The sequence below is a fragment of the Saimiri boliviensis genome, chromosome 17, assembly GCF_048565385.1.
Source record: "Saimiri boliviensis isolate mSaiBol1 chromosome 17, mSaiBol1.pri, whole genome shotgun sequence".
Lineage (NCBI taxonomy): Eukaryota > Metazoa > Chordata > Mammalia > Primates > Cebidae > Saimiri > Saimiri boliviensis.
In genome coordinates, this window is record NC_133465.1 from 27,528,488 (window position 1) to 27,554,979 (window position 26,492).

At 47.7% G+C, this 26,492-nt stretch overlaps 1 protein-coding gene across 10 annotated transcripts in view; it reads right to left on the reverse strand.

Annotated features, from left to right (window-relative positions):
- Positions 1-3,116: 3,116 nt before the first annotated feature.
- The window catches only part of ADAP2 (ArfGAP with dual PH domains 2), a 55,256-nt gene continuing 31,880 nt past the window's right edge, over positions 3,117-26,492 (reverse strand). For 9 of the 10 annotated variants that reach the window (XM_074388397.1, XM_074388396.1, XM_039476378.2 and 6 more), the window contains 6 exons: positions 17,731-17,877; positions 12,529-12,612; positions 8,910-8,972; positions 7,672-7,749; positions 5,615-5,843; positions 3,117-5,107 (listed from right to left, as the gene is read on the reverse strand). In XM_074388397.1, coding sequence (XP_074244498.1) covers positions 4,977-5,107; positions 5,615-5,843; positions 7,672-7,749; positions 8,910-8,972; positions 12,529-12,612; positions 17,731-17,877 — 732 coding nt within the window. In that variant the 3' untranslated portion in view covers positions 3,117-4,976. The remainder of the gene's footprint in view (positions 5,108-5,614; positions 5,844-7,671; positions 7,750-8,909; positions 8,973-12,528; positions 12,613-17,730; positions 17,878-26,492) is intronic. The other variant, XM_039476379.2, reaches the window with a different exon arrangement.

Here is a 26,492-nt window from a genome sequence, read left to right on the forward strand (position 1 = left end):
CTCAGCCTCCAGAGTAGCTAGAATTACAGATGCACGCCACTACACCCTGCTAATTTTTGTATTTTTAGCAGAGATAGGATTTCACCATGTTGGCCAGGCTGGTCTTGAACTCCTGACTCCGCCCGCCTTAGACTCAGAAAGTGTTGGGATTACAGGCGTGAGCCACCGCTCCCAGCCAGGACTTTAACTCTTGGGTCTGTTCTTTCCCACCCTTAGAATCCCAGTTTGCCTCTTCAAGTAGCTTTGTTATTGCGTGTTTACTTTCTTTCTTCTCCTCTAGACCATAAGTTCCTTGAAGGCAGGGCCGTGCCTTTATTAATTTCCTCATCCCCAGAACTTCGCAGTACACCCAGCAGAGCTCACAGGTGGTGGAAGAGGCAGACAAGTAAACTGGCCCTTAGTGCAAAACAGAGGAGATAGAGAGGACTCACCTCCCTATGTGGGCAGTCAAGAAGCTTCAGGAAGGAAACAGGCTGATGTGTTGCTTGTGCTTTGATTGGAGGACCCAAAGGAAAGTCCCATAAAAGGCACAGATCTTTTTGTTTGTTTTTGAGATGTGGTCTCGCTATCACCCAGGCTGAGTACAGTGGTGCAATCAGGGGTTACTGTAGTCATAACCTCCCTGGCTCAAGCGATCCTCCCACACCAGCCCCCCAAATAGCTGGGACTACAGACATGTACTACCATGTCTTGCTAGTCTTTTTTTTTCTTTGTAGACATTTTATCAAGAGTCTCACTGTGTTGCCCAGACTGTTCTCAAACTCCTGGTCTTGATCCTCCTGCCTCAGCCTCCCAAAGTGCTGGGATTATCAGCATGAGCCACCACACCCAACCACAGAGAATCTCCACCACACCCAGCCACAGAGACCCTCCCAGCTCCCTGGGTCTCCACTGAAGTGAAGAGAGAACATCAGTGTATTTCTGCATGTTGCTCGAAGACAGAGGAAGGGAACAATGAGTCACAGAGCAGGGGCCTTGGTACTCTGTTTCTCTAACATTTCAGCCATGTGAGGTTTCTTTCAGTTCCTCTTTTCCAACTTGGCGCCATTGAGCATTTTCTTCCCTCTGCTTAGAGTGCTTCCTCACCCTCTTCCTTTAGACCAACCTCTAAACAGCTTGCAGGTTTCAACTTACATGGCACTTTCTGAAGAGGAAAGAGGCTTCCGTCTCCCCTGAACTGGGCTAAGCCCCATCACCACGCAGTCCCACAACAGCCTGCTCTTCCCCTTTCTGAATGCTCACCTCACTGTACTGCCTGTTAAGAGGCTGCCTCCCCAGCGGTCTGTGATCTGTGACAGCAGGGACCACGTCATCTCTTGCCTATTCACAGGGCCTGGCAGAGAGCCTGGCACCTTAGAGGTGGTCATAAATACTTGGTGATTACTTTGAATTTCAATAGTTAGTGTAACTTCATTTTAAAGAGAAAAATCAAAGCACAGAGGTGGGGAAGTGAATACTCCAGTGGTCTCGAGTCAGTGGCAGGGCCACACTCAGAGCCTGCACTGGATCCTTCTCTGCCGTGTATCCATAGTGCTGTGTCTCTTTACTTTGTTTTAGTGTTGTTGTTGTTGTTGTTTTTTAAGAGATGGGGTGGCCGGGCGCGGTGGCTTACGCCTGTAATCCCAGCACTTTGGGAGGCCGAGGCGGGTAGATCACGAGGTCAAGAGATCGAGACCATCCTGGTCAACATGGTGAAACCCCATCTCTACTAAAAATACAAAAAATTAGCTGGGCATGGTGGCACGTGCCTATAATCCCAGCTACTCAGGAGGCTGAGGCAGGAGAATTGCTTGAACCCAGGAGGCTGAGGTTGCGGTGAGCCGAGATCGTGCCATTGCACTCCAGCCTGGGTAACAAGAGCGAAACTCCGTCTCAAAAAAAAAAAAAAAAAAAGAGATGGGGTTTCACCATGTTGGTCAGGTTGGTCTCAAACCCCTGACCTAGTGATCCACCCGCCTCAGCCTTCCAAAGTGCTGGGATTACAGGTGTGAGCCACCGCACCTGGTTTCTGTCACCCAGGCTAAAGTGCAGTGACATGATTTTGTCTCACCACAACCTCCATCTCCCGGGTTCAAGCAATTATCCTGCCTCAGCCTCCAAAGTAGCTGGGACTACAGTTGGGCACCACCATGCCTGGCTAATTTTTGTATTTTTTTAAGTGAGGAGGGGTTTCACCATATTAGCCAGGCTGGTCTGGAACTCCTGGCCTCAAGTGATCCACCCACCTCAGCCTCCCAAAGTGCTGGAATTACAGGTATGAGCCTCTGCACCCAGCCATTTCCCCACAACTTTTTAATTGGAAAACTTTCAAATCTACGTAAAATTTACATGAATAGGACAATAAACACCTATCTATACTTCATATGGAGTCATCAGTTGCTAACATTATTATTTTTTTTTTGAGACGGAGTTTCGCTCTTGTTACCCAGGCTGGAGAGCAATGGCGTGATCTCGGCTCACCGCAACCTCCGCCTCCTGGGTTCAGGCAATTCTCCTGCCTCAGCCTCTTGAATAGCTGGGATTACAGGCACATGCCACCATGCCCAGCTAATTTTTTTTTGTATTTTTAGTAGAGATGGGGTTTCACCATGTTGACCAGGATGGTCTCGATCTCTTGACCTTGTGCTCCACCTGCCTCAGCCTCCCAAAGTGCTGGGATTACAGGCGTGAGCCACCGCGCCCAGCCAGTTGCTAACATTTTGCACAGTGTTTCTCTCTCTGTGCTTCTTTTCTCTCTTTGTCTACACACGCATATGTTATACATGCACACATATACTTATTTTTTGCTGAACCATTTAAGAATTAATTGTAGGCCAGGCACAGTGGCTCACGCCTGTAATCTCAGAACTTTGGGAGCTTTAGGCGGGTATATCACCTGAGGTCAAGAGTTTGAGACCAGCCCGACCAACCTGATGAAACCCGGTCTTTACTAAAAATAAAAAAATTAGCCAGGCATGGTGGCACACACTTGTAGTCCCAGCGACTCGGGAGGCCGAGGCACGAGGATCGCTTGAACCTGGGAGGTGGAGGTTGCAATGAGCTGAGATTGCGCCACTACACTCTAGCCTGAACAACAGAGCAAGACCACATTTCAAAACAAACAAACAAAAAAGGAATCAATTGCAGACATCATTACATTTTATCCCTAAATACTTCAGTATGTATCTCCTAAGAAAAAGAACATTCTCCTATACAAACACAGCACAATTATTACAACAATACAATACTATTAACCAATATACATTCATATCCAAACTTCCTGATTTTCTCAATTATGTCCTTTACAGCTGCTTATTTCTTTTCCAGGACCAATCAAGAACCGTGAATTGCTTTTGGTTGCCACATCTTCGTCTCCTTTTTTACTTTTTCTTTCTTTCTTTCTTTCTTTTTTTTTTTTTTTGAGGCTGTCTCGTTCTGTTGCCCAGGCTGGAGTACAGTGGTGTGATCTCGGCTCACTGCAACCTCAGCCTCCTGGGCTCAAGCAATTCTCCTGCCTCAGCCTCCTGAGTAGCTGAGAATACAGGTGCATGCCACCACACCTGGCTAATTTTTGTATTTTTAGTAGAGATGGGGCTTCTCCATGTTGGCCAGGATGGTCTCAATCTCCTGACCTTGTGATCCACCTGCCTTGGCCTCCCAAAGTGCAGGGATTACAGGCATGAGCCACTGCACTTGGCCACTGACTACTTTCTTCACCTTTCACTCTTCATTTTTGAATATTCTGGGTCAGATGTTTAGCAATTTAATGCCCTTAACGTGGATTTGTCTGATGATTTCCTCATGGTTAGATTCAGATGAAACTTGTTTTTTTTTTTTTTTTTTTTTACAAGATGTCACTTGCATGATGCTCTGGATGCCTTTTCATTGCAATGCCTGCATCTCATATGTGAGAAAGTTCTGGGCCTGTAGGGCATTTCAAGCCTGGGTATGTAGGTATGTATGGGGGAGGGATGGATGTCCATCTGTGTACCAGATCCTCAGATTCCAGGGTGGGGTGGTGGGGAAGGCTCAGGGAGCTGATGGGGTTCTAATACAGCCACAGCCACCGTTTCAGTCTTGGCAGAGTTCATTGCCAGGGATGGCTGCTGACTGCAGGGCACTTACGGTGGGCAGCCAGGCCCGAGGTGAGAACTTCTCCTCCCCACCAGGAGCTCCAGGTGTTCAGTAGCAGCCAGTTCCTCAGTTAATGGGTCACCTGCTGTGGCGGCCACTCTCTGTTGATGCAGCTACAAGGGAAATGAAGAGGGCTGAGGAAGGTGGCCATGCCAATGCTGCCCTGTGGAGGAGAGGGACAGCAAAGGGAAAGGCGCATAAAGACAGAGGGAGCCATGGATGGGCACAGTGGCTCACATCTGCAATCCTAGCAATTTGGGAGGCCAAGGCAGGCAGATCACTTGAGCTCAGGAGTTCGAGATCAGCCTGGGCAACATGGTGAAACCCTGTCTCTATCAAAAATACAAAACAAAGTAGCTAGAAGTGGTGTCACAAGCCTGTAAAGCTACTTGGAAGGCTGAGGCAGGAGAGTCTCTTGAACCCAGGAAGAGGAGGTTGCAGTGAGTCGAGATCGTGTCACTGCACTCCAGCCTGGGTGACAGTGCAAGACTTCGTCTCAAAAAAAGCAAAATGCGTGTGCACACACACACACACACACACACACACACAAAAGACAGAAGGAGTCAGAATAAAAAACAGAATGAAAGGGTGAGGGCCAGGCCGTCAGAGAGGATACACACACCAGCAAAGGAGAGAAAAGTGGAGGGACAGAGGCACAGAGACAGACAAACCAAGAAACTCATAAGCGGGAGCCCGCAGAGAAAAGAAAGCGCCAGCTGGAGTGCCTCACTCGCAATTCCCAAGTCCTTTCTGAGGCTCTCTGGCTTTGGCCTTTGTCGGACAGTCAAGAGAGTTTGTGTTTATATCGGTCAGACTCAAAGGGTACAAGGGTTTTCCCCAAGGGGCTGTCGGGGGTCACCTGCTCAGTCTGTACTTTTCCAAACACAGAAATTCTCCTTTAAGCCCCAGAAGCCAGGGCCTGGGCCAGCAGTTTCCTGCTGGAGCTCAGCATGTCTCCTCTTTTTTTCACAGGGCTGTCGGCACTGAGGAAGGCCTGCGGGTAAAGAGGAGGAGCAGGAGAGAAGCAGACAGAAGGGAGGACTCAGAGAAAAGAAGCCACTAGAAATAGCCTTCCCTCTGCAGTGGGGAGGAATCAAAAAATCCCAGGAGCTGCCCAGCGGGTGTGACCTTAGCTAATAATAACAGGCCAGGGTTTTCTCACGAGAAAAAGGATCGGCAGAGAGGAGGGTGGAGGGAGAGAGAAGCTGCTCAGCCCCCACACTGCGAGGGGTACAGGCAGCACCAGGGGTTCTGCCAGGGCCAAGCTCCTCCAATAGCTCCTGGGGAATGGCTCTGTTAGGGGAACATGGGCTGGACAGAGGAGACTTTTTGGCAGTAATGTGCGGTCTGTGCTTTTCTTTTGCAGGAAGAGAAGACAGTGGAAAGAGCATAGGCAGGAATCAGGAATCTTTTGTGGCATCACAGCTGAACCTAAGTGAAGAAGCCCCTTTCTGTCCTCTGCCCTTGGCCAAAATAACACTCCTCAGTTCCTGCTTCTTACTGAGGCAGCTGAGGGGCGTCAAGGGGCTGGACAGGACACCCCGCAAACTTTCCAGCCATTCCTGCTGCTCCTTCTCATTGGGGCAAGTGAGGACAAATCTCCTCTCTGGGGTGACAATGGTGAGTCCGGCTTTCCAGCGATTCCCTCGGATGTCCTTGGGCAGGTCTCCATAGACTTCATATCCCTGCTCATTGTTCCCAAGAAAAACCTGGCCCTGCTCGAAGGCATCCTGAAAATAGAGGGTACAGGGTCATCAGAGGGTGCCCCCAGGGCAGAGAGGCCCTGCAGCCCTGACAGCCTCCAAACTCGATTTTGGGAAAGGGGTATGAGTGTCCCTGCTGGGGTTTCTGCTAAGTGGGACCCAGAATTTGAAAGATCAAAACCCTGAAATAAATCATACACATCATCTGTTGAAAAGATACTGAGGGTGGGCCTGGTAGTTCATGCCTGTAATCCCAGCACTTTGGAAACCCGAGGCAGAGGATTACCTGAGGCCAGGAATATGAGATCAACCTGGGCAACACAGGGAGTCCCTGTCTCTACAAAAAACTTTTATTAATTATTTTTTATTTTTTATTTTTATTTTTTTTTGAGACGGAGTTTTGCTCTTGTTACCCAGGCTGGAGTGCAATGGCGTGATCTCGGCTCACCGCAACCTCCGCCTCCTGGGTTCAGGCAATTCTCCTGCCTCAGCCTCCTGAGTAGCTGGGATTATAGGCACGTGCCACCATGCCCAGCTAATTTTTTGTATTTTTAATAGAGACGGGGTTTCACCATGTTGACCAGGTTGGTCTCGATCTCTCGACCTTGTGATCCACCCTCCTCGGCCTCCCAAAGTGCTGGGATGTGCCAGCATGTGCCACCACGTCCGGCTAATTTTTAAATTTCTTGTAGAGATGGATCTCACTATGTTGCACAGGCTGGTCTCAAACTTCTGGGCTCAAGCGATCCTCCTGCCTCAGCCTCCAAAAGTGCTGGGATTACATAAAGGCAAGAGCCACAGCACCCAAGCCCTAAAATTTTTTTTTTTCTAATTAGCTGGGCATGTTGGTGCATGCCTGTGTTCCAAGCTACTCAGGAGGCTGAGGCACGAAGATACCTTGAGCCCAGAAGTTCAAGGATGCAATGTGATGGTGCCACTGCATTCCAGCCTGGGTGACAGAGAGAGACTCTCTAAAAAAATAAATGATACCTACAATTTATGGAGAGCTTATTAAAATAACGAATTACAGGCCGGGCGCGGTGGCTCAAGCCTGTAATCCCAGCACTTTGGGAGGCCGAGGCGGGTGGATCACAAGGTCAAGAGATCGAGACCATCCTGGTCAACATGGTGAAACCCCGTCTCTACTAAAAATACAAAAAATTAGCTGGGCATGGTGGCATATGCCTGTAATCCCAGCTACTCAGGAGGCTGAGGCAGGAGAATTTCCTGAACCCGGGAGGCGGAGGTTGCGGTGAGCCGAGATCGTGCCATTGCACTCCAGCCTGGGTAACAAGAGTGAAACTCCGCCTCAAAAAAAAAAAAAAAAAAAAAAAAATAAGGAATTACAATGCTTTACATATAGTAACTCATATAACCATCATGGTAACCTCTGGGGAAGGCATTCTTATGAAACCTGTTTTTCAGAGGCGGAAACTGAGGCACAGAGAGCTAAGTGCTCAGCCCAGGGCAACACTACTACAAGTGGCAGGGCTGAGACCAGATCCCAGACAGCTGGGTTCTAGAGTCCACCGCACTCCTAACCACTACACGTCACAGCCTCTTGGTTAGAAGTGAGCCCTGGAGACTAGAGGAGGAAATACACCTTATTTAACTACCAGGGGCAGCATTTTGGATACTCATAATGGACTTCCTGAAAGCGAGGGGAGAGAATCTTCATGCCACAGGAGATTACTTCAAGAGAAACAAAAACAAGGGGTAGAGGTTTTCCTCTGGAGGTTTCTCTAGCTCTGGGGCCCTGGGAGGTGTGTTTAGCTGTAATTTTCACATAGTCCCAGACAAGCACTACCAGCTCTGTTTGAGGAAGCCCTGCAGAGGGAGCAGGAGTGGCTCTTACCAGTGGGTTCTTGTAATAGAGCAGCCTCCGCTCATGGGAATCCAGGGCAAACCACCTTTTCTTAAAGGGTTCTCTCTGCTGCAAAAGAGGGAACCTCTTACCACGGATGACCAAGTCTGTTTCTGAGGACAGAGGTCAGGGGCCAGCCCAGGCCAAGTCAAGGGAGCTGGCCAGTCCCACTGGTTCTCCCGCCCAGCCACCGCAGTCAGACACCCTAGTGCTTCTCCCTGGGGCTGGGGCAGGAGCCCTCAGGCTCTGAAGGTTCTGCTCCTTCCCCTTCCAACCCCACCCTATCCTCTCTCAGCTTCACCGCTGCCTCCAGGTACTGCCTTGAGTTGTAAAAGGCACTTTCCTCTTTCTCAGGCCTTGGACAAAGAAGTTAGAAAAAAAAAAGGAAGTCTGGGAAAAATCAGAAGTGGCTACTGCTTGGCAAGGCTGAAAGTGCTGGCCTCAGCCAAACTCTGACCTAGGGCAAGGAGAGAAAGCCCTGCAATGAGAACCGCGGGAGGGGCTGCACCTTGGCTAGTGAGGGAAGAAAACTGAAAACAACCCTTTGACTGCTTTTTCCACCTGCCCAAGGCTTGCTTTCACAACGACTGCCTAAAACGGGGATATCCAATCTTTTGCCTTCCCTGGGCCACATTAGAAGAAGAATTGTCTTGGGCCACACATAAAATACACTAATGATAGCTGATGTGCAAAGAAAAAAAAAATCGATAAACTATCTCATAATGTTTTAAGAAAGTTTGTGAATTTGTTTGAGCGTGGTGGCTCATGCCTGTAATCCCAGCACTTTGGGACGCCGAGGTGGGCGGATCACTTGAGGTCAGGAGTTTAAGACCAGCCTAGCCAACATGGTGAAACCCCGGCTTTACCAAAAATACAAAAATTAGCTGGGCATAATGGTGGGTGCCTGTAATCCCAGCTACTTGGGAGGCTGAGGCAGGAGAATTGCTTGAACCCAGGAGGCGGAGGTTGCAATGAGCTGAGATCACGCCGCTGAACTCCGGCTGAGTGACAGAGTGAGGCTCTGTCTCAAAAAATAAAAAAAGGAAAGTTTACAGATTTGTTTTGGGCCTCATTCCAAGCCATCCTGGGCTGCAAGTGCCCCATGGGCTGTGGGCTGGACAAGCTTGGCCTAACACCTTTCACTGTCCTCTTAAAAATCATCCCATAAACACATTAAACCTTTTATACACATTAAACCATGTACATTCCCCAGGAATGGTAGAAGGTACCTTTGGCCCAGTCTTTTCCATGAAGCCTTGTTTGAGGTAGTTCCTGGTGAGGAATGGCACGAGCTGGGAAGAGAGAGAGACATTGACCCCCAACGCACACCCTAAGGCTCCGGGTTCCCTGCCTAGCTTGGCTCCCGACCAAGGGGAAGTTTGAAATGGGGAAGGATGTGTGCTCATGGTTCATGGTATTATATTTGGAAAGTGCAATGGATGTAATATTAATATTTCAACAAAGCCAGTCGACAGCACCCCAGATGTTTGCAGAGCTTACTGGCACGACAAGGTCTCAGTGTAAGGACCCCTTCAGCAACCCCAGCGTATGGACCTAGGCAAGGCTCTGCGGAGACCCTCTTGGTGTCAGGGAACATATTCTGAGGGTCCCCTTTGCGTCAGGTTCCAGGTGCAATTCTCAATCACCCTGCAAGGTGGGTATCACCAACTTCATTACACATCTGAAGAAACCGGGCCACAGAGAAGGGGCTGGGGGTTTTCCTAAAGTCACATCACTGGAAGCATGAAGAGCTGAGGTTCACACCCAAGGCTGATGACACTAGACTGTACTCCAGCCATTACACTAGGGGGTTAAAGTATAAACAGGCCAGGGCTCTTTGAGCAGGACCTTGAGCAAGGCCTGGTCATTGGTCAGGATTCTGGCACAGAGTAATGAGAAAATGACGCCAGAGGCTGGGCATGGTGGCTCACGCCTGTAATCCCAGCACTTTGGGAGGCCAAGGCGGGTAGATCACTTGAGGCCAGGAGTTTGAGACTAGCCTGGCCAGCATGGCAAAACCCCACTTTTACCAAAAATACAAAAATTAGCTGGGCATGGTGGCGTGTGCCTGTAATCCCAGCTACTCAGGAGACTAAGGCAGGAGAATCCCTTGAACCTGGGAGGCAGAGGTTGCAGTGAGCCGAGATCATGCTACTGTACTCCAGCCTGGGCAACAAAGGGAGATGCCGTCTCAAAAAAAAAAAAAAAAAAGCAAAGAAAATAATGCCAGAGTAGACAGCGGAAGTTCTGAAGCAGGAGTAGGGAGACCCGGTTCTAGCTCCAGTTCTGGCCTCCAGGAGCTGCATTGCCATTGTAAGACCTTCCGTCTCTCAAGGCCTTATGTCTCCTCTATGCGATAAGCAACCTGGATCATGTGATTCCCCAGCATCCCTTCCAGCCTGGCAGTTTGCACTTAGAGAAGTTTCCAGGGGTTGATGATGGCCTCCTATGCTCCTGCATTTCAACTTGGAAAGTCTAGAGCTTCAGACAACAGTCCAGGCTTCTAAGAACAAAGGAGCTTCTCCAGAGCTCCATGGCCTGGGGCAGGGGCACAGGGGAACAGCCATGGGAAGTCTAAAAGGGGGAAAGTTGTGAGCCAAAAATGAAAATATAGGTCAGATGTGGTGGCTCACACCTGAAATCCCAGCAGTTTGGGAGGCCGAGGTAGGACGATTGCTTGAGGCCAGAAATTCAAGACCAGCCCAGGCAACAGAAGTGAGACCCCATCTCTACAACAAATAAAAAATGTTTTAAATATAAGAAAGAAAATATAAACTATACTACTCCCCTTCTCCTAAAATACAGTCAGTAGGCTTTAATTTTTCCATTTGGAGAAAACAGATGGAGTCCCTAACTATTCAATATTCTGAATTTGAGCGAGCAAAGAGCAAGTAGAAGCCTAGGGAAACCATTGGGAGAAAAAGACAAATCACATGGCTGGAGCACTGCTTCCTACACTTCAGCTGTCTTGGCGCGCTGGAGTCTCACAATAGCCCTAGAAAGTAGGTATTGTGGCCATGGTGACAGGTGAGCGCATTGAGGCTCGGAGAGGTAAGGTGACTTGTCCTAGGTAACTCATCAGGCTCTTGGGCTTCAGAAACCATATGCATTTATTACAGGACCACAGCCCCACTGGGATGCCCTGGGTTTTCAACATGTGAACCCTAAAGCTCGAGCCAGGCCTGGTGATCGCTGAGAACCTCACACCACGCACAGACATTAAATGGGAGGAAAGACGGGTGGCTATCAGGTACCGACAGTGGATGAGAGAGGCAGGAGAACATTGAGGACGTTGACGGAAGAGCAATTTCCTTTACATGGGTCAGCAAAGATGGGAAGCTTGCCCAGATTAAATAAGGCTGAGCATCTGCACTTTGTCCTCCCTCCTCACAGTCAGTAGTCAGCACCCTGCAGTCCCCACCCATGGGAGCCAGCATTAACCAGTTCTGGGTGCAAACTCAGCAGACTGACTCAAGGGCTGTGACCCAGACGCCTTGCTCCCAGACAGCTGCCATCTCAGCACATCCCTGGGCCCGGAGGGGACCCCATTCCAGACACCTAGCTCCCTACAGACCTTGGAATTAAGAAACAGTTAGGCTTTCAAGGAGCCTCTAATGGTTGGGAATAAGAAAATCCCAACACTAAAATGGTTTTCCACTCCCATCACTTACAAAATCCTCTTAGAGGGGAGTCTCTTGAAAAGGACCAGAGCAGGCTGGGCATGGTGACTCACACCTGTAATCCCAGCACTTTGGGAGGCCAAGGTGAGCAGATCACGAGGTCAAGAGATCAAGACCACCCTGGCCAACATGGTGAAACCCCGTCTCTACTTAAAAAAAATACAAAAATTAGCCAGGTGTGGTGGTATGCACCTATAGTCCTGGCTACTCGGGAGGCTGAGACAGGAGAATCGCTTGAACCTGGAGGGCAAAGGCTGAGGTGAGCTGAGATCGTGCCACTGCACTCTAGCCTGGTGACAGACCACGACTCCATCTCAAAAAGAAAAAAAGAAAGGGACCAGGGCATAGAACCTCAGAGCCAGAAGGGACCCTGAAGATGACCTCGACTAACTGCCATCTTACTAATATGGAAACAGAAGCTCAGAGATGTGCCAGGACCTGCAGGGGTCACACAGCAAGTGAGCAGTAGAGCATCCCTGAGAGCCCAGGCTTCCCGGCTCAAGGCCGCATCCTCCGCCCCACACTATGTGGGCCTCCCCAGCCCAGCCTGAAATAGGGAGATGAAGGCCCCAGAAGTCTGGAAACAATTCAAATGAAGTTCTTGGCCCCCCACGCTGTTGACCACGGAGGGCAGACCTGCTCCTGTTAACAACTGTACTGGGGAGGATCCCAGGCTTTCCCAAGCCCAGAGCATCACAGGGCAAAGCGGGGATGTTAGAAAGGGAAAAGCACCTTTGTTATTCACCTGCCCTTCCTGGGACTGTATATCTCATCCGTAAAATGGAAATAGTCACCCCTGCCTGGCTGCCATTTCACAGTACAAAATGGGCTCAAAGCACTCCGTGAGCAGTATCTGAGGGATCATTTGCACATTTTAGAGGGAGAAGGGGTGAGAAAGAGATGGCCAAATGCTGAGCTCCTTGACACTCTCCTGAGGGCAGAAACTGACTTGCTTCTGGGAGGCTGCCTTGTTGTACCTGAGGCTGTAAGCCCCAGGCTCCCCTGGAGAATGCCTTGGGTTTCCCTTGGAGCTGCCCAGCCCTCAGTCTGGAGGTCTTGCCTGCAAACAAACCTAGTCTTGCTTCTGAGTGTCTTTGAGGCCAACAGACATGGAAAGAAGGAGACGGCTGAGAGGAGATTCAGAAGTTGGGGTCCATGTTTAGCTCACCTCAGACTCCGGGAGCTCAGGAAAGGCCATTTTTAGGTACTGCAGACGGGCCGCACGGAGAGCATTGAACCAGTCCACTATCTCCTGCCGAGAGACGTGCACAGGACACACACAGCAGTGAGATGGGGTGGGTGGGAGGCTGAGGCTGATGGCGGGAAGCTAGCTGGGCATCGGTGGTAGAGCACAGGCATTCAGCGCTTGCACACACCCCACAGCTCAGCTCAGGGGCATCCAGGGAGGACTATGTCAGAGCCTCCTGGGCTAACCTGGGCAAACAGGAAGCCTCTGACAGGGATATCCCAGAGCCCTGGGAAAGGATAGGGTGAACCGCACAGGAGTTCTGCAATGGCCTCAGATCGTGCTTTTCACCTTCTAATGCGTGCAAGATCACCTGAGGCTCTTGTTAAAATGCAGAGGCAGATTCAGTAGGTTTGGAACGGGGCCCAAGACTCTGCATTCCTAACACATGCTCTCAGGTGATATGACGCTGCTAATCAGTGGAACACACTCGAAGGAGCAAGGCTCTAGGAAATCATTATCCTCAGATGTCAAAGATTGGCATTTGGGTGAGGAGCAGGTATGCCTGGGGAGGCTCCTCTAATGAGGCTGTTCATGGCATCTTAGACCAAAGCTGGCTTCGCCCCTTTTGCTGTCACTCTGGGAGAACACGTCTCTCAGCAGTGTGGGCCACCTTCATCTGCCACCCAGACAACCACGTATCTAGCTGGCCGTGGTTGGCTCCTCTCCGATTGGCCCTCTCACAGCAGCCAGAGTGATTTTCTAATCAGAAAATCAGATAATAGAAAAACAGATCTAATCAGTCTGGCTTAGAGCCCTGTCTACTATCCTCAGAAAAAAAGTCTTAAGTTCTTTAGTATGACTTTGCTGTCTGAGCTCCTTCCACGCAAAACTATTTGCAATTATCCCAGCACCCGCTGTTCCTTCCTCTTGGGACATTCTGCTTAATCCACTCGATCCCACACATACCTTTTACCTAAAGTATTCTACTTATCCTGCAGGTTAGTTTTGATGTTGTAATAGATAGATTGTCAGTGCTTGCTCAGCCCAAGCCCTGCTCCTATGAGAACTACCCTACCTATCCTCACCCACCTCCAATTGCAGCGCCACTCACTGCTGTGATCCCGCCCCTGCTTAACCACAGCAACTGGACCAGGCCTAGACCAATACAGAGGCTGGACTGCACTTATCAGATTCCTTCTCCCAGGAATTTGAAATTGGGAGGCTAAAAGACTGGTTCAAATCGTCAGAGTTTGGGACTTTGATATAATATGGCGATTGAGAAAATCATCTGAATGTGGTTTCAAATGAATGAAACCATTCCCCTTTCTCTCTCATAGGTGAAGCACACAGGGCTAGTATTCCAGGGCTCTGTGCTCTTTTGTCCTGGTGTTCATTAAGAACCCACTGGCCAAGTGCAGTGGCCCATGCTTATAATCCTAGCAATCGGGGAGGCCGAGGCAGGTGGATCACCTGAGGTTAGGAGTTTGAGAGCAGCCTGACCAACATGGTGAAACCCCATCACTACTAAAAATACAAAATTAGCTGGGCATGGTAGCACATGCCTGTAATCCCAGCTACTTGAGAGGCTGAGGCTGGAGAATTGCTTGAGCCCAGGAGGCGGAAATTGCAGTAAGCTGAGATTGTTCCACTGCACTACAGCCTGGGTGACGGAGCAAGACTCCATCTAAAAAAAAAAAAAAAGAACCTTGGAAGGTCTCAGGCCCTAAGGGAATGAGGAGAAAAGACAAGCCTAGGCCTTCACTTTGGAAGGACTCTCCAGTCACAATCTGGTGACCCTGGTGCCAAATCCAACCTGCATACATTTTTGTTTGGCTCCCAAAGTTTTGTTTGTTTTAATCCTCCATGCAGGTTTCCCTGTTTGTCACAGCCCCCTCCCCATCCCTTACACCCGTTCACTTAGATTTTTTTATTTTAGTTAATTTTTTTTGAGATGGAGTCTCGCTCTGTCGCCCAGGCTGGAATGCAGTGGTATGATCTTGGCTCACTGCAATCTTCAACTCCTGGCTTCAAACGATTTTCCTGCCTCAGCGTCTTGAGTAGTCTGGCCCCACTTAGCTTTTAAATTACCCCTTGGCTGGGCACTGTGGCTTGTGCCTGTAGTCCCAGCTACTCGGGAGGCTGAGGTAAGAGGATTGCTTGAGCCCAGGAGTTCTGGGCTGTACTGCGCTATGCTGATCAGGTGTCTGCACTAAGTTTGGCATCAATATGGTGATCTCCCAGGAGTAGGGGACCACCAGGTTGCCTAAGGAGGGGTGAGCCATCCCAGGTCAGATACAGAGCAGGTCAAAACTCCCGTGCTGATCAGTAGTGGGATGGCACCTGTGAATAGCCACTGCACTCCAGCCTGGGCAACATATTGAGACCTTGTCTCTATATTTAAAAAAAATTAAAACTGAAAAAGGAAAAAAAAAATCACCCCCTGACTCCTGCAGGCAGGAATTTGCAGCCCTCACTTACGCTCATCTAACAGAGAGGCTGGGGTATCAAGCAAAAAAGAATGGCCAGACCCAGGTTGTCAGATGCACCATACTGGGCAGATAGGAGGGAGCTGTGTATCCTAAGTACCAGAGACCTTGGGTGCCTCAACAGAAGTCCTTGTGGCAGTGATTGGCATGGAGTATGAGCTAGGGCTGTGGTGCCAGGGCCCCTTGGGAAGGTCTAGTTCCTGCATCTAGTTCCTGGCTCCTGCTGCCAAGGGTCCTCCCTACAAGACAGAGGCACATGGAGTGGTAAAGTGGGTGCAGGGCTCAGGAACCATTAGCTGTGATCCTGAGCAAGTTACTAACATGTCCATGCCTCAGTAATATAGGGCTTATTTTGAGGATTAAGAAATGATGGACAGCAATCTCCAAAAGCAGTGCCCAAAGGAATTAATAGATGCTCACAAAACGTCAGCAACCACCTTCATCCACCCCCACTTAGCATCTCTGTCCCCTGTCCAGTCAGGTAACTCTGCTCAGAAGCTGACCCAGCTTATTCTCTCATATTGGCCTGCTGGTCTCTGACTGGGCTGATTTCTTGGACTATTAAATAGTGCTTCTCACCTGGGAGAAGTGGCTCACACCTATAATCCCAGCACTTTGGGAGGCTGAAGTGAGTGGATCACTTGAGGTCAGGAATTCAGGACCAGCCTGGCCAACATGGTGAAACCCCAGGTCTACTAAAAATATTTTTTTTTTTTTTTTTTTTTTTGAGACGGAGTTTCTCTCTTGTTATCCAGGCTGGAGTGCAATGGCACGATCTCGGCTCACCGCAACCTCCGCCTCCTGGGCTCAGGCAATTCTCCTGCCTCAGCCTCCTGAGTAGCTGGGATTACAGGCATGTGCCACCATGCTCAGCTAGTTTTTTTGTATTCTTAGTAGAGACGGGGTTTCACCATGTTGACCAGGATGGTCTCGATCTCTTGACCTCGTGATCCACCCGCTTCAGCCTCCCAAAGTGCTGGGATTACAGGCTTGAGCCACTGCGCCCGGCTAAAAATATTTTTTAAATTAGCCGGGTGTGATCTCGGCCATTTAGGAGGCTGAGGCAGGAGGATTGCTTAAACCCTGGAGGAGGAGGTTGCAATGAGCCGAGATCAGGCCACTGCACTCCAGCCGGGGCAACAGAGTGAGATTACTTCTCGAAAGTAAAAAAAAAAAAGAAAAAAAAAAAATGCTTCTCAAACTTTAATGTGCACAAGACTCACCTGGGATCCTGTTAAAATGCACTTTCTTTTCTTTTCTTCTTTCTTTTTTTTTTTTTGAGACGAAGTGTCACTCTGTTGCCCAAGCTGGAGTACAGGCTCACTACAACCTCCAATTCTCAAGTTCAAGCGATCCTCCTGCCTCAGCCTCCCAAGTAGCTAGGACTACAGGTACGTGCAACCATGCCCGGCTAATTTTTGTATTTTTAGTAGAGACAGGGTTTCACTATGTTGCAAGGCTGGTCTTGAACTCCTGACCTCCTGATCTGCCTTCCTCAGCCTCCCATAGTTCTGGGATTACAGGCATGAACCACCATACCCAGTCTTTTTTTTTTTTTAAATGCAGTTTCTAACTCAGAAGGTCTAGGGTGGGCCTCAGATTCTAATTTTCTTTCTTTCTGTTCTTTTTGTTTGTTTGTTTGTTTGTTTGTTTTGAGACAGGGTCCTGTGCTGTCATCCAGGCTGGAGTGCAGTGCCATGATCATGGCTCACTGCAGCCTTGACCTCCCAGGCTTAAGTGATCCTCCACCTCAGCCTCCCAAGTATTTGGGACTACAGGTGCATGCCACCATGCGTAGCTAATTTTGGGGATATTTTGGGATAAAGATGGGGTCTCATTATGTTACCAGGCTGGTTTCAAACTCCTGGGTTCAAGTGATCCTTCTGCCTTGGCCTCCCAAAGTGCTGGGATTACAGGCAAGAGCTACCATGCTCAGCCTTGAGACTATTTTTAACAAGCACCTAGCTGATGCCAGTGCTGTTGGGCCAAGACCGCATGTTAAGAAGCAGGTCCCGCCGGGCGCGGTGGCTCAAGCCTGTAATCCCAGCACTTTGGGAGGCCGAGGCGGGTGGATCACGAGGTCAAGAGATCGAGACCATCCTGGTCAACATGGTGAAACCCCATCTCTACTAAAAATACAAAAAATTAGCTGGGCATGGTGGCGTGTGCCTGTAATCCCAGCTACTCAGGAGGCTGAGGCAGGAGAATTGCCTGAACCCAGGAGGCGGAGGTTGCGGTGAGCCGAGATCGTGCCATTGCACTCCAGCCTGGGTGACAAGAGCGAAACTCCGTCTCAAAAAAAAAAAAAAAAAAAAAAAAAAAAAAAAAAAAGAAGCAGGTCCCAGGGTGCACTGCCGCCTGACTGTCTATCAGTTCCTCCCCCAGTTTCAGAATCTCTGGCCCTACCTGGCTTTGCATCCCTGGGCACAGTCACTTCTGTAACTGGACTTCCATTGGTGACTGTGCTTTGGTAGCTAGCCATGGTACTTGCCAGTTTCCTCTCCCTGATTTCACCCTTCCCTCCTCATATTTTTGTCTCAGATCGAGAAGTGACGATAGATTAAGGCAAATGGCAGCAAAAAAGTCTCAAGAGGCAGCTGAGCACAGCACTAGTGAGCAGGGCAGGTGGTACGCTGCGCCTGCTGAGTCCTGGGCTGCGAGCTGGAGGCGGAGGTGGCAACTCCAGGCATCTCACCTTCCCACTTTCATGATATACAAACAGGTTCCTGACGTGGCTATCTCTCCTGTAGGTGATCTGCAGCCCGTGTGGGTGCCCTATCTTCTCTGTCTGGAAGGTGGCATTCAAGTCCTTAATGCTGATGACAGCTTTGGGGCTTTTACCCTGAAAGAGAGAAAGAGGATACTCAAGATGCTGACAGTCCACTGGGTGACTTCTGGTCAACCTTCACCAAGGCCTTAAAGCAAACAAACATCAATTTGTAAATGTGTAGGTTTTAAATGTTCTTGCTCTCATATCAAAATTCACAGATACTGGCCATATGCAGTGGCTCATGCCTGTAATCCCAGCACTTTGGGAGGCCAAGGCAGGCAGATCAGCTACAGTCAGGAGTTTGAAACCAGCCTGGCCAACTTGGTAAAATCTCTTCTCTACTAAAAATACAAAAATTAGGCCAGGCACAGTGGTTCACACCTATAATCCCAGAACTTTGGGAGTCTGAGACAGACAGATCATGAGGTCAAGAGATCGAGACCATCCTGGCCAATATGGTGAAACCCCGTCTCTACTAAAAATACAAAAATAAGCTGGGCATGGTGGCACTCACCTGTAGTCCCAGCTACTCAAGAGGCTGAGGCAGGAGAATCACTTGAACCCAGGAGGCAGAGGTTGCAGTGAGCCAAGATTGTGCCATTGCACTCCAGCCTGGGCAACAGAGAGAGACTGAATCCCAAAAACAAAAACAAAAACAAACAAAAAGCCCAAAAATTAAATTAGCCAGGCATGATGGCGGGGACCTGTAATCTCAGCGACTCGGGAAGCTGAGTCAGGAGAATGGTTGGAGGAGGAGGCAGAGGTTGCAGTGAGCTGAGACTGTGGCACTGCACTCTAGCCAGGTTGACAGAGTGAGATTCCGTCTAAAAAAAAAAAAAAATCACAGATATTCTACTGACCTCCTGTACGTGTACATCCCACGATGTCTGACCTCTGCCTAATTAGACTGGCCCCATTGAGCTGGAAAGGCTTTTGGAAAGGTCTTAACTTAGAACTTTTCACACTTTTTAGCCACAGAACTTTTTGGGAAGCAAATCATTATGGAAGCTAAACAAATAAAGCAGATATGAGCAGATGTGGGGGCATTCCTTAGTTGCACTTAGCCCCATTCCAAGTGCTCAGTAGTCACCTGTGGCTAGTGGCTACAGTACTGGACAAGGCAGACACAGAATATTCTCATCCCTGAAGAAAGTTCTACTAGTCAGTCTTCTCTAGAGGAAATGTGATCATATCCAGATGCATAATTTTGCATCTAAAAATCTATCCCAAGGTGCCAGGCTCACATTTATAATCCTAGCACTTTGGAAGGCCAAGGTGGGAGGATCACTTGAGGCCAGGAGTTCAAGATCAGCTTGGGAAACATATCAACACTCCATCTTGGGCCAGGTGAGGTGGCTCACGCTTATAATCCCAGCACTTTGGGAGGCCGAGGCGGGTAGATCATGAGGTCAGGAGTTTGAGACCAGCCCAGCCAACACAGTGAAACCTCGTTTCTACTAAAAATACAAAAATTAGCTGGCTATGGTGGCAGGCATCTGTAATCCCAGCACTCAGGAGACTGAGGCAGGAGAATTGCTTGAACCCAGGAGGCAGAGGTTGCAGTGAGCTGAGATCGTGCCACTGCACTCCAGCCTGGGCAGCAGAGCTAAATTCCATCTCAAAAAAAAAAAAAAAAAAAAGCCTTCATCTCTACAAAAAAAAATTTTTTTTTTTTTTAAATTAGCCAGGCATGGTGGCATGCATGTGGAGTCCACATACTAGAAGGCTGAGGAGACTGACCTGGAGGATCTCGAGCCCAGGAGCTTGAGGTTTCAGTGAGCTTGTACTGCATCACTGCACTCCGGCCTGGGTGACAGAGTGAGACCCTGACTCTAACCTTAAAAAAAAGGATAATCTATCCCTAAAGAGTAAATGCATTATTATGCAAATATGTATGTCAAAAGATATTTATTGTAGTCTTGCTGATAATAGTAAAAAAAAAAAAGGAAAACTATTTAAATGTCCATCAATGATAAAAAAAAAAAGTTTAATAAATCATGGTATAGCTACATAACAAAATACCACAGAATATTTTAAAGAATAATTTAGATCAATATTACTAATATTTTTAAAAGTCCATGAAATTCATGAGTGAAAAATTCCAAGTCCCAGTACTGGTGGTATAGAGGGAACCAATTAACATAAAATTTAGGGCCCGACAAGGTAGCTCACGCCTGTAATCCCAGCACTTTGGGAGGCCGAGGTGGGTGGATCACCTGAGGTCAGGAGTTTGAGACCAGCCTGGCCAAGAAGGTGAAACCCGGTCTCTACTAAAAATACAAAAATCAGCCGGGTGTGGTGGCACCTGTAATCCCAGCTACTAGTGAGTCTGAGGCAGGAGAATAGGCTTGAACCTGGGAGGCGAAGTTTGCGGTGAGCTGAGATCTTGCCACTGCACTCTAGCCTGGGCAACAGAGCAAGACTCTATCTCAAAAACAATATTACCTATTAACATAAAACCTATTAATATAAAATGTACACAGACACATTCATACAAACATGCAAATATACACACAAATATGCATTACAGACTCAGATTGGGAAGTGACAATAGCTTAAGGAAAACGGGAGCAGAAAAATCTCAAGAGGCAGCTGAGCACAGCACCAGTGAGCAGGGAAGGTGGTGAGTTGGGCCTGCTGAGTCCTGGGGTGCCAAGCCGGAGGCTGAGGCGGCAGCTCCAGGCATCTTACCTTCCCACCTTCCCACTTATTTGAATGTGCATAAAAAGTATAAACATATTCACACCAACACTCTTAAATTACGTTTTTAGAGACGGTCTCGCTCTGTCACCCAGGCTGGAGTACAGTGGCACAATCATACTCACTGCGACCTCCAACTCAGTAGGGCTCCAGCAAGCCTCTTGCATAGCTAGGACTACAGGCTTGTGCCACTACGTCTGCCCAACTTTTTTTCTTTTCTTTTCTTTTTTTTTTTTTTAAATAGAGGTAGGGTTTCACTATGTTGCCCAGATTGTTCTCAAACTCCTGGCCTCAAGTGATGCCCTTCTGCCTTAGCCTCCCAAAGTGCTGGGAATACAGGCATGAGCCATGACACCGAGCATGCCCCGGCTACTCTACACTCTTTTTTTTTTTTTTTTTTTTTTTTGACGGAGTTTCGCTCTTGTTACCCAGACTGGAGTGCAATGGCGCGATCTCGGCTCACCGCAACCTCCGCCTCCTGGGTTCAGGCAATTCTCCTGCCTCAGCCTCCTGAGTAGCTGGGATTACAGGCACGCGCCAACATGCCCAGCTAATTTTTTGTATTTTTTAGTAGAGACGGGGTTTCACCATCTTGACCAGGATGGTCTCGATCTCTCGACCTCGTGATCCACCCGCCTCGGCCTCCCAAAGTGCTGGGATTACAGGCTTGAGCCACCGCGCCCGGCCTTACTCTACACTCTTAACATAATGGCTTTCTGAGAAGATTGCTGGGAGACTTTTCTTTTTAAAAATCTACTTTGAGAACTACTAGGCTGGGCACAGTGGCACATGCCTGTAATCCTAGCATTTGGGGAGGCCAAGGGGGGCTGATCACTTGAGGTCAGGAGTTTGAGACCAGGCTTGGCAACATGGTGAAATCCCGTCTCTACAAAAAACACAAAAATTAGCTGGGCTTGGTGACACGTGCTTATAGTCGAGCTACTCAGGAGGCTGAGGTGGGTAGAGTGCTTGAGCCCCAGAGGAGGTCAATGCTGCAGAGAGCCGAGATTGTGCCACTGCACTCCAGCCTGGGCCACACAGAGTGAGACTCCATCTCAAAAAAGAAATAATAAAAATACAAAAAAGTGTATTTAATTTTCTCAATATTTTTCCCAACTTTTAAAAAAAGACAGGCTGGCCTGGGTGGTAGGGCTCACACTTGTAATTCCAGCACTTTGGGAGGCTGAGGCAGGTGGAGCACGAGGTCAGGAGTTCAAGACCAGCCTGAACAACATGCTGAAACCCTGTCTCTACTAAAAATACAAAAATTAGCCAGGCGTGGTGGTGCATGCCTATAATCCCAGCTACTCAGGAGGCCGAGGCAGGAAAATCTCTTGAATCCAGGAGGCAGAGGTTGCAGCGAGCCCAGATTGCACCACTGCACCCCAGCCTGGGCAACACAGGGAGACTCTATCTTAAAAAAAAAAAAAAGAAAAAAAACAGGCCTGGCACAGTGGTTTATGCCTGTAATCTCAGCACTTTGGGAGGCTCAGACAGGAGGATCACAAGGTCAAGTGATCAAGACCATCTTGGCCAACATGGTGAAACCCCATCTCTACTAAAAAAACAAAAAGTAGCTGGGCATTGTGGCACACCCTGTAGTCACAGCTACTTGGGAGGCTGAGGCAGGAGAATTGCTTGAACCCAGGAGGCAGAGGTTGCAGTGAGCTGAGATTGCGCCACTGCACTCCAGCCTGGTAACAACAACAAAAAAAGTATGGCCCAGGTGTGGTGGCTGATGCCTGTAATCCCAGAATTTTGGGAGGCTGAGGTGGGCAGATCTCCTGAGGTTCAGAAGTTCAAGACCAGCCTGGCCAACAAGGTGAAATCCTATTTCTACTAAAAATACAAAAATTAGCTGTGCATGGTGGCACGTGCCTATAATCCCAAGCGCTTGAACCAGGACCCAGGAGGCGGAGGTTGCAGTGAGCTGAGATGGTTCCACTGCACTCCAGCCTGGGCTACAGAGCAATCTCTATCTCAAAAAAAAAAAAAAAAGTATAGTTTGATTTTTGACAAATGTATATATCCATGTAATCACCACAACAATCAAAATATAAAACATTACTATCAGCTGGGTGCAGTGGCTCATGCCTGTAATCCCAGCACTTTGGGAGGCAAGGCGGATGGATCACTAGGATCACTAGGTCAGAAGTTCAAGACCAGCCTGGCCAAGATGCCCTGTCTCTACTAAAAATACAAAATTAGCTGGGCATGGTGGCAGGTACCTGTAATCTCAGCTACTCAGGAGGGTGAGGCAAGAGAATTGCTTGAACCCGGGTGGCAGAAGTTGCAGTGAGCCAAGATCACACCACTGCACCCCATCCTGGGCGATAGAGTGAGACTCCGTCTCAAAAAAAAAAAAATTACTATTATCCCAAATATCACCCCAAAAGAGTTCAATCATCCCCCTTTGCAGAATCTCTACCCCATTCCAACACCAGATAACCACTTAGTCTTCTATCAGTATAGTTTTCCCTATTCTAAAATTTCATATAAATCAAGTCATATAAGCTGGGTACAGTGGGTTCACGCCTATAATCCCAGCACTTTGGGAGGCAGAGGTGGGTGGATCATCTGAGGTCAAGAGTTCAAGACCAGCCTGACTAACATGGTAAAACCTTGTTTCTTCTAAAAATATAAAAATTAGCTTGGTGTAGTAGCAGATGCCTGTAATCCCAGCTACTCAGGAGGCTGAGGCAGGAGAATCGCTTGAACCCAGGAGGCGAAAGTTGCAATGAGCCGAGATTGTGCCATTGCACATCTCAAAAAAACAAAACAAAAAAATGAATCATATAATAATCTTATACAAGGGGACTTAGAAAAGTCATGGAAAACACATGATATGAAAAAAACTACACAAGGATTTCAAATTATTTTGCACCAAAATAAACTCATACTAACTTGTTATAACATATCTGAATGGGATTTCATTTGAGGCACTAAGAAGGATAAGATATCAACTTGAAAAGAGCCTCTCTCAGAGCAACATGAATTCTGCTAAAATTGAAGAACAAACATCAACATTTATGGTGAAGCTTGGATGGATGAATAGTGAAATCACTGATGCTTTAAGAAAAGTTTATGGGGACAAAGCCCCAAAGAAATTAGCGGTTTACAAATAGATAACTTGTTAAGAAGGGACAAGACAATATTGAAGATGATGGCTGCAGCAGCAAACCATCTACATCAATTTGCAAGGAAAAAAATTATCTTGTTCATGCCGAATTGAAGAGGAGCAATAAACAGCACAAACACTAGCTAACACCATAGATATCTCAATTGGTGCAGCTCACACAATTCTGACTGAAAAATTAAAGTTGAGCGAACTTTCTACTCAATGGGTGCCAATGTCATTGCACCCAGATCAGCTGCAAACAAGAGCAGAGCTTTCAATGGAAATTTTAAACAAGCGAGATCAAGCTCCTGAGGCATTTCTTTGAAGAATCGTAACAGGAGATGAAAGGGCTTTACCAGTGTGTTCCTGAAGACAAGGCACAATCAAAGCAATGGCTACCGAGAGGTGGAAGTGATCTTGTCATAGCAAAAGCAGACCAGTCAACAATAAAGGTCATGGCAACAGTTTTTTGGGGAATGCTCAAGGCATTTTTCTTGTTGACTTTCTAGAGGGCCAAAGATCAGTAACATCTGCTCCCTATGAAGGTGTTTTGAGAAAGTTAGCCAAAGCTTCAGCAGAAAAACACCTGAGAAAGCTTCACCAGAGAATCATTCTCCCCCACCACAATGCTTCAGCTCCATTTCTCTCATCAAACAAGGACAACTTTGTGAATTTCAATGGGAAGTCATTATGCATCCACCTTACAGTCCTAATTTGGCTCCTTCTAACTTCTTTTATTTTCTAATCTTAAAAAATCTGTAAAGGGTACCCAGTTTTCTTCAGTTAATAGTGTAAAAAAAAAAAGGCCAGGTGTGTACTTCTTATCTGTTATCCTAGCACTTTGGGAGGCTGAGGCAGGTAGATTGCTTAAGCTCAGGAGTTCAAGACCAACCTTGGCAACATGACAAAACCCTGTCTCTGCAAAAAAATAAAAATATTAGTCAGGCATGGTGGTATGTGCCTGTAGTCCCAGCTACTCAGGAGGCTGAGGTGGAAGGATCGCTTGAACCTGGGAGATTGAGGCTGCAGTGAACTAGAATTGTACCACTGCACTCCAGCCTTGGTGAAAGAACAAGACCCTGTCTCAAACAACAATGTAAAAAACAAAATGTAAAAAAGACTGCATTGGCATGGTTAAATTCCCAGGAGCCTCAATTGCTTGGGGATAGACTAAATGGCTGGTGTCATCTTTTATAAAAGTGTCGACCTTGGGCCGGGCGCGGTGGCTCAAGCCTGTAATCCCAGCACTTTGGGAGGCCAAGGCGGGTGGATCACGAGGTCAAGAGATCGAGACCATCCTGGTCAACATGGTGAAACCCCATCTCTACTAAAAATACCAAAATTAGCTGGGCATGGTGGTGCGTGCCTGTAATCCCAGCTACTCGGGAGGCTGAGGCAGGAGAATTGCCTGAACCCGGGAGGCGGAGGTTGCGGTGAGCCGAGATCGCACCATTGCACTCCAGCCTGGGTAACAAGAGCGAAACTCCGTCTCCAAAAAAAAAAGTGTCGACCTTGATGGAGCTTATGTTGAAAAATAAAGTTTATATTTTTAATTTTTATCTTTCAACTCATTTGTCTAAAAACTTTTTTATTTTTATTTTTAAATTTTTTGAGAGTCTCACTCTGTCACCAGGATGGAGTGCAGTGGCATAATCTCAGCTCACTGCAAACTCCACCTTCTGGGTTCAAGCAATGTCCCCTATCTCAGCCTTCCAAGTAGCTAGGACCACACCCAGTTAATTTTTTGTATTTCAGTAGAGACGGGGTTTCACCATGCTGGCCAGGATGGTCTCAATTTCCTGACCTCTTGATCTGCGTGACTTGGCCCCCCAAAGTGCTGGAATTACAAGCATGAGCCATCACACTTGGCCTTTTTTTTTTTTTTTTTTTTTGGTAGAGATGAGGTTTTGCCACGTTGACCAGTCTGGTCTTGAACTGCTGGTCTCTGAACTGCTGGTCTCAGGTGATCCACCCACCTAGGCCTCCCAAAGTACTGGGATTACAGGCATGAGCTACCACGCCTTTTTTTTGAGTTCCACTTTCTTTATACTTCATTTCCTTTTTTGTATTACCCAAAAGTTTTAGCTAAAAATGAGCTACCTTTCTAATTTCAAAGTATCTACTTTGGGAAATAAACAAAAAAGAACACAGGGATGGTCTACGAAGAAAATTCTTGAATGAAAAAAAAAAAACACAGGGAGCCTATTCTATTTCTGGACTATTCTAGACTGAACTGGCGTAGGACTGAAAAACAGATCAACTTTTCCCAAAATGATGAGGCCCTGTCTGAGAGGCCAACTCGCAGCAGCTGCTGGTGTTTGGTGACCTTTCCTAGCTACAGTAGCACTTTCTCTTCCTGCCTTTTGTACCATTTCAGCAAAAATGTTGAAAAAGTCATATTTTTCAGTTCTTTACATTGAAGACTGAGAAGAAATTCTTCCTCTAACTTGCAGAGTAAAGATTCTTCAACCCTTAACATTTTTCACTTGGTCCCAGATGTGGTCACACTGGACAGACCTTTTTAAATTATTATTTGTAGAAATTTATGGGGTACATGTGAAATTTTGCTACATGTATATAATGTGTAGTGATCAAGTCAGGGTATTTAGGGTGTTGGTCACCTGAGTATTTTTGTTAAGTATAGTTACCCCACTCTGGTATCAAATATTAAATTGATTCCTTCTGTCTTACAATATGTTTGTAACCTTTAGCCCACTTCTCTTCATCCTCCCTTCCCCTTCCCATAGACACACCTTCTTTTAGCATTGCTCTGGTCTGCCTAGAAAAGCAACAGGAGAAATATATAATAATTTCTACATACAGGAAGTAGAGTAAGGTGAAGGCTAAAGTCCTCTGAGCTTGTCCTTCT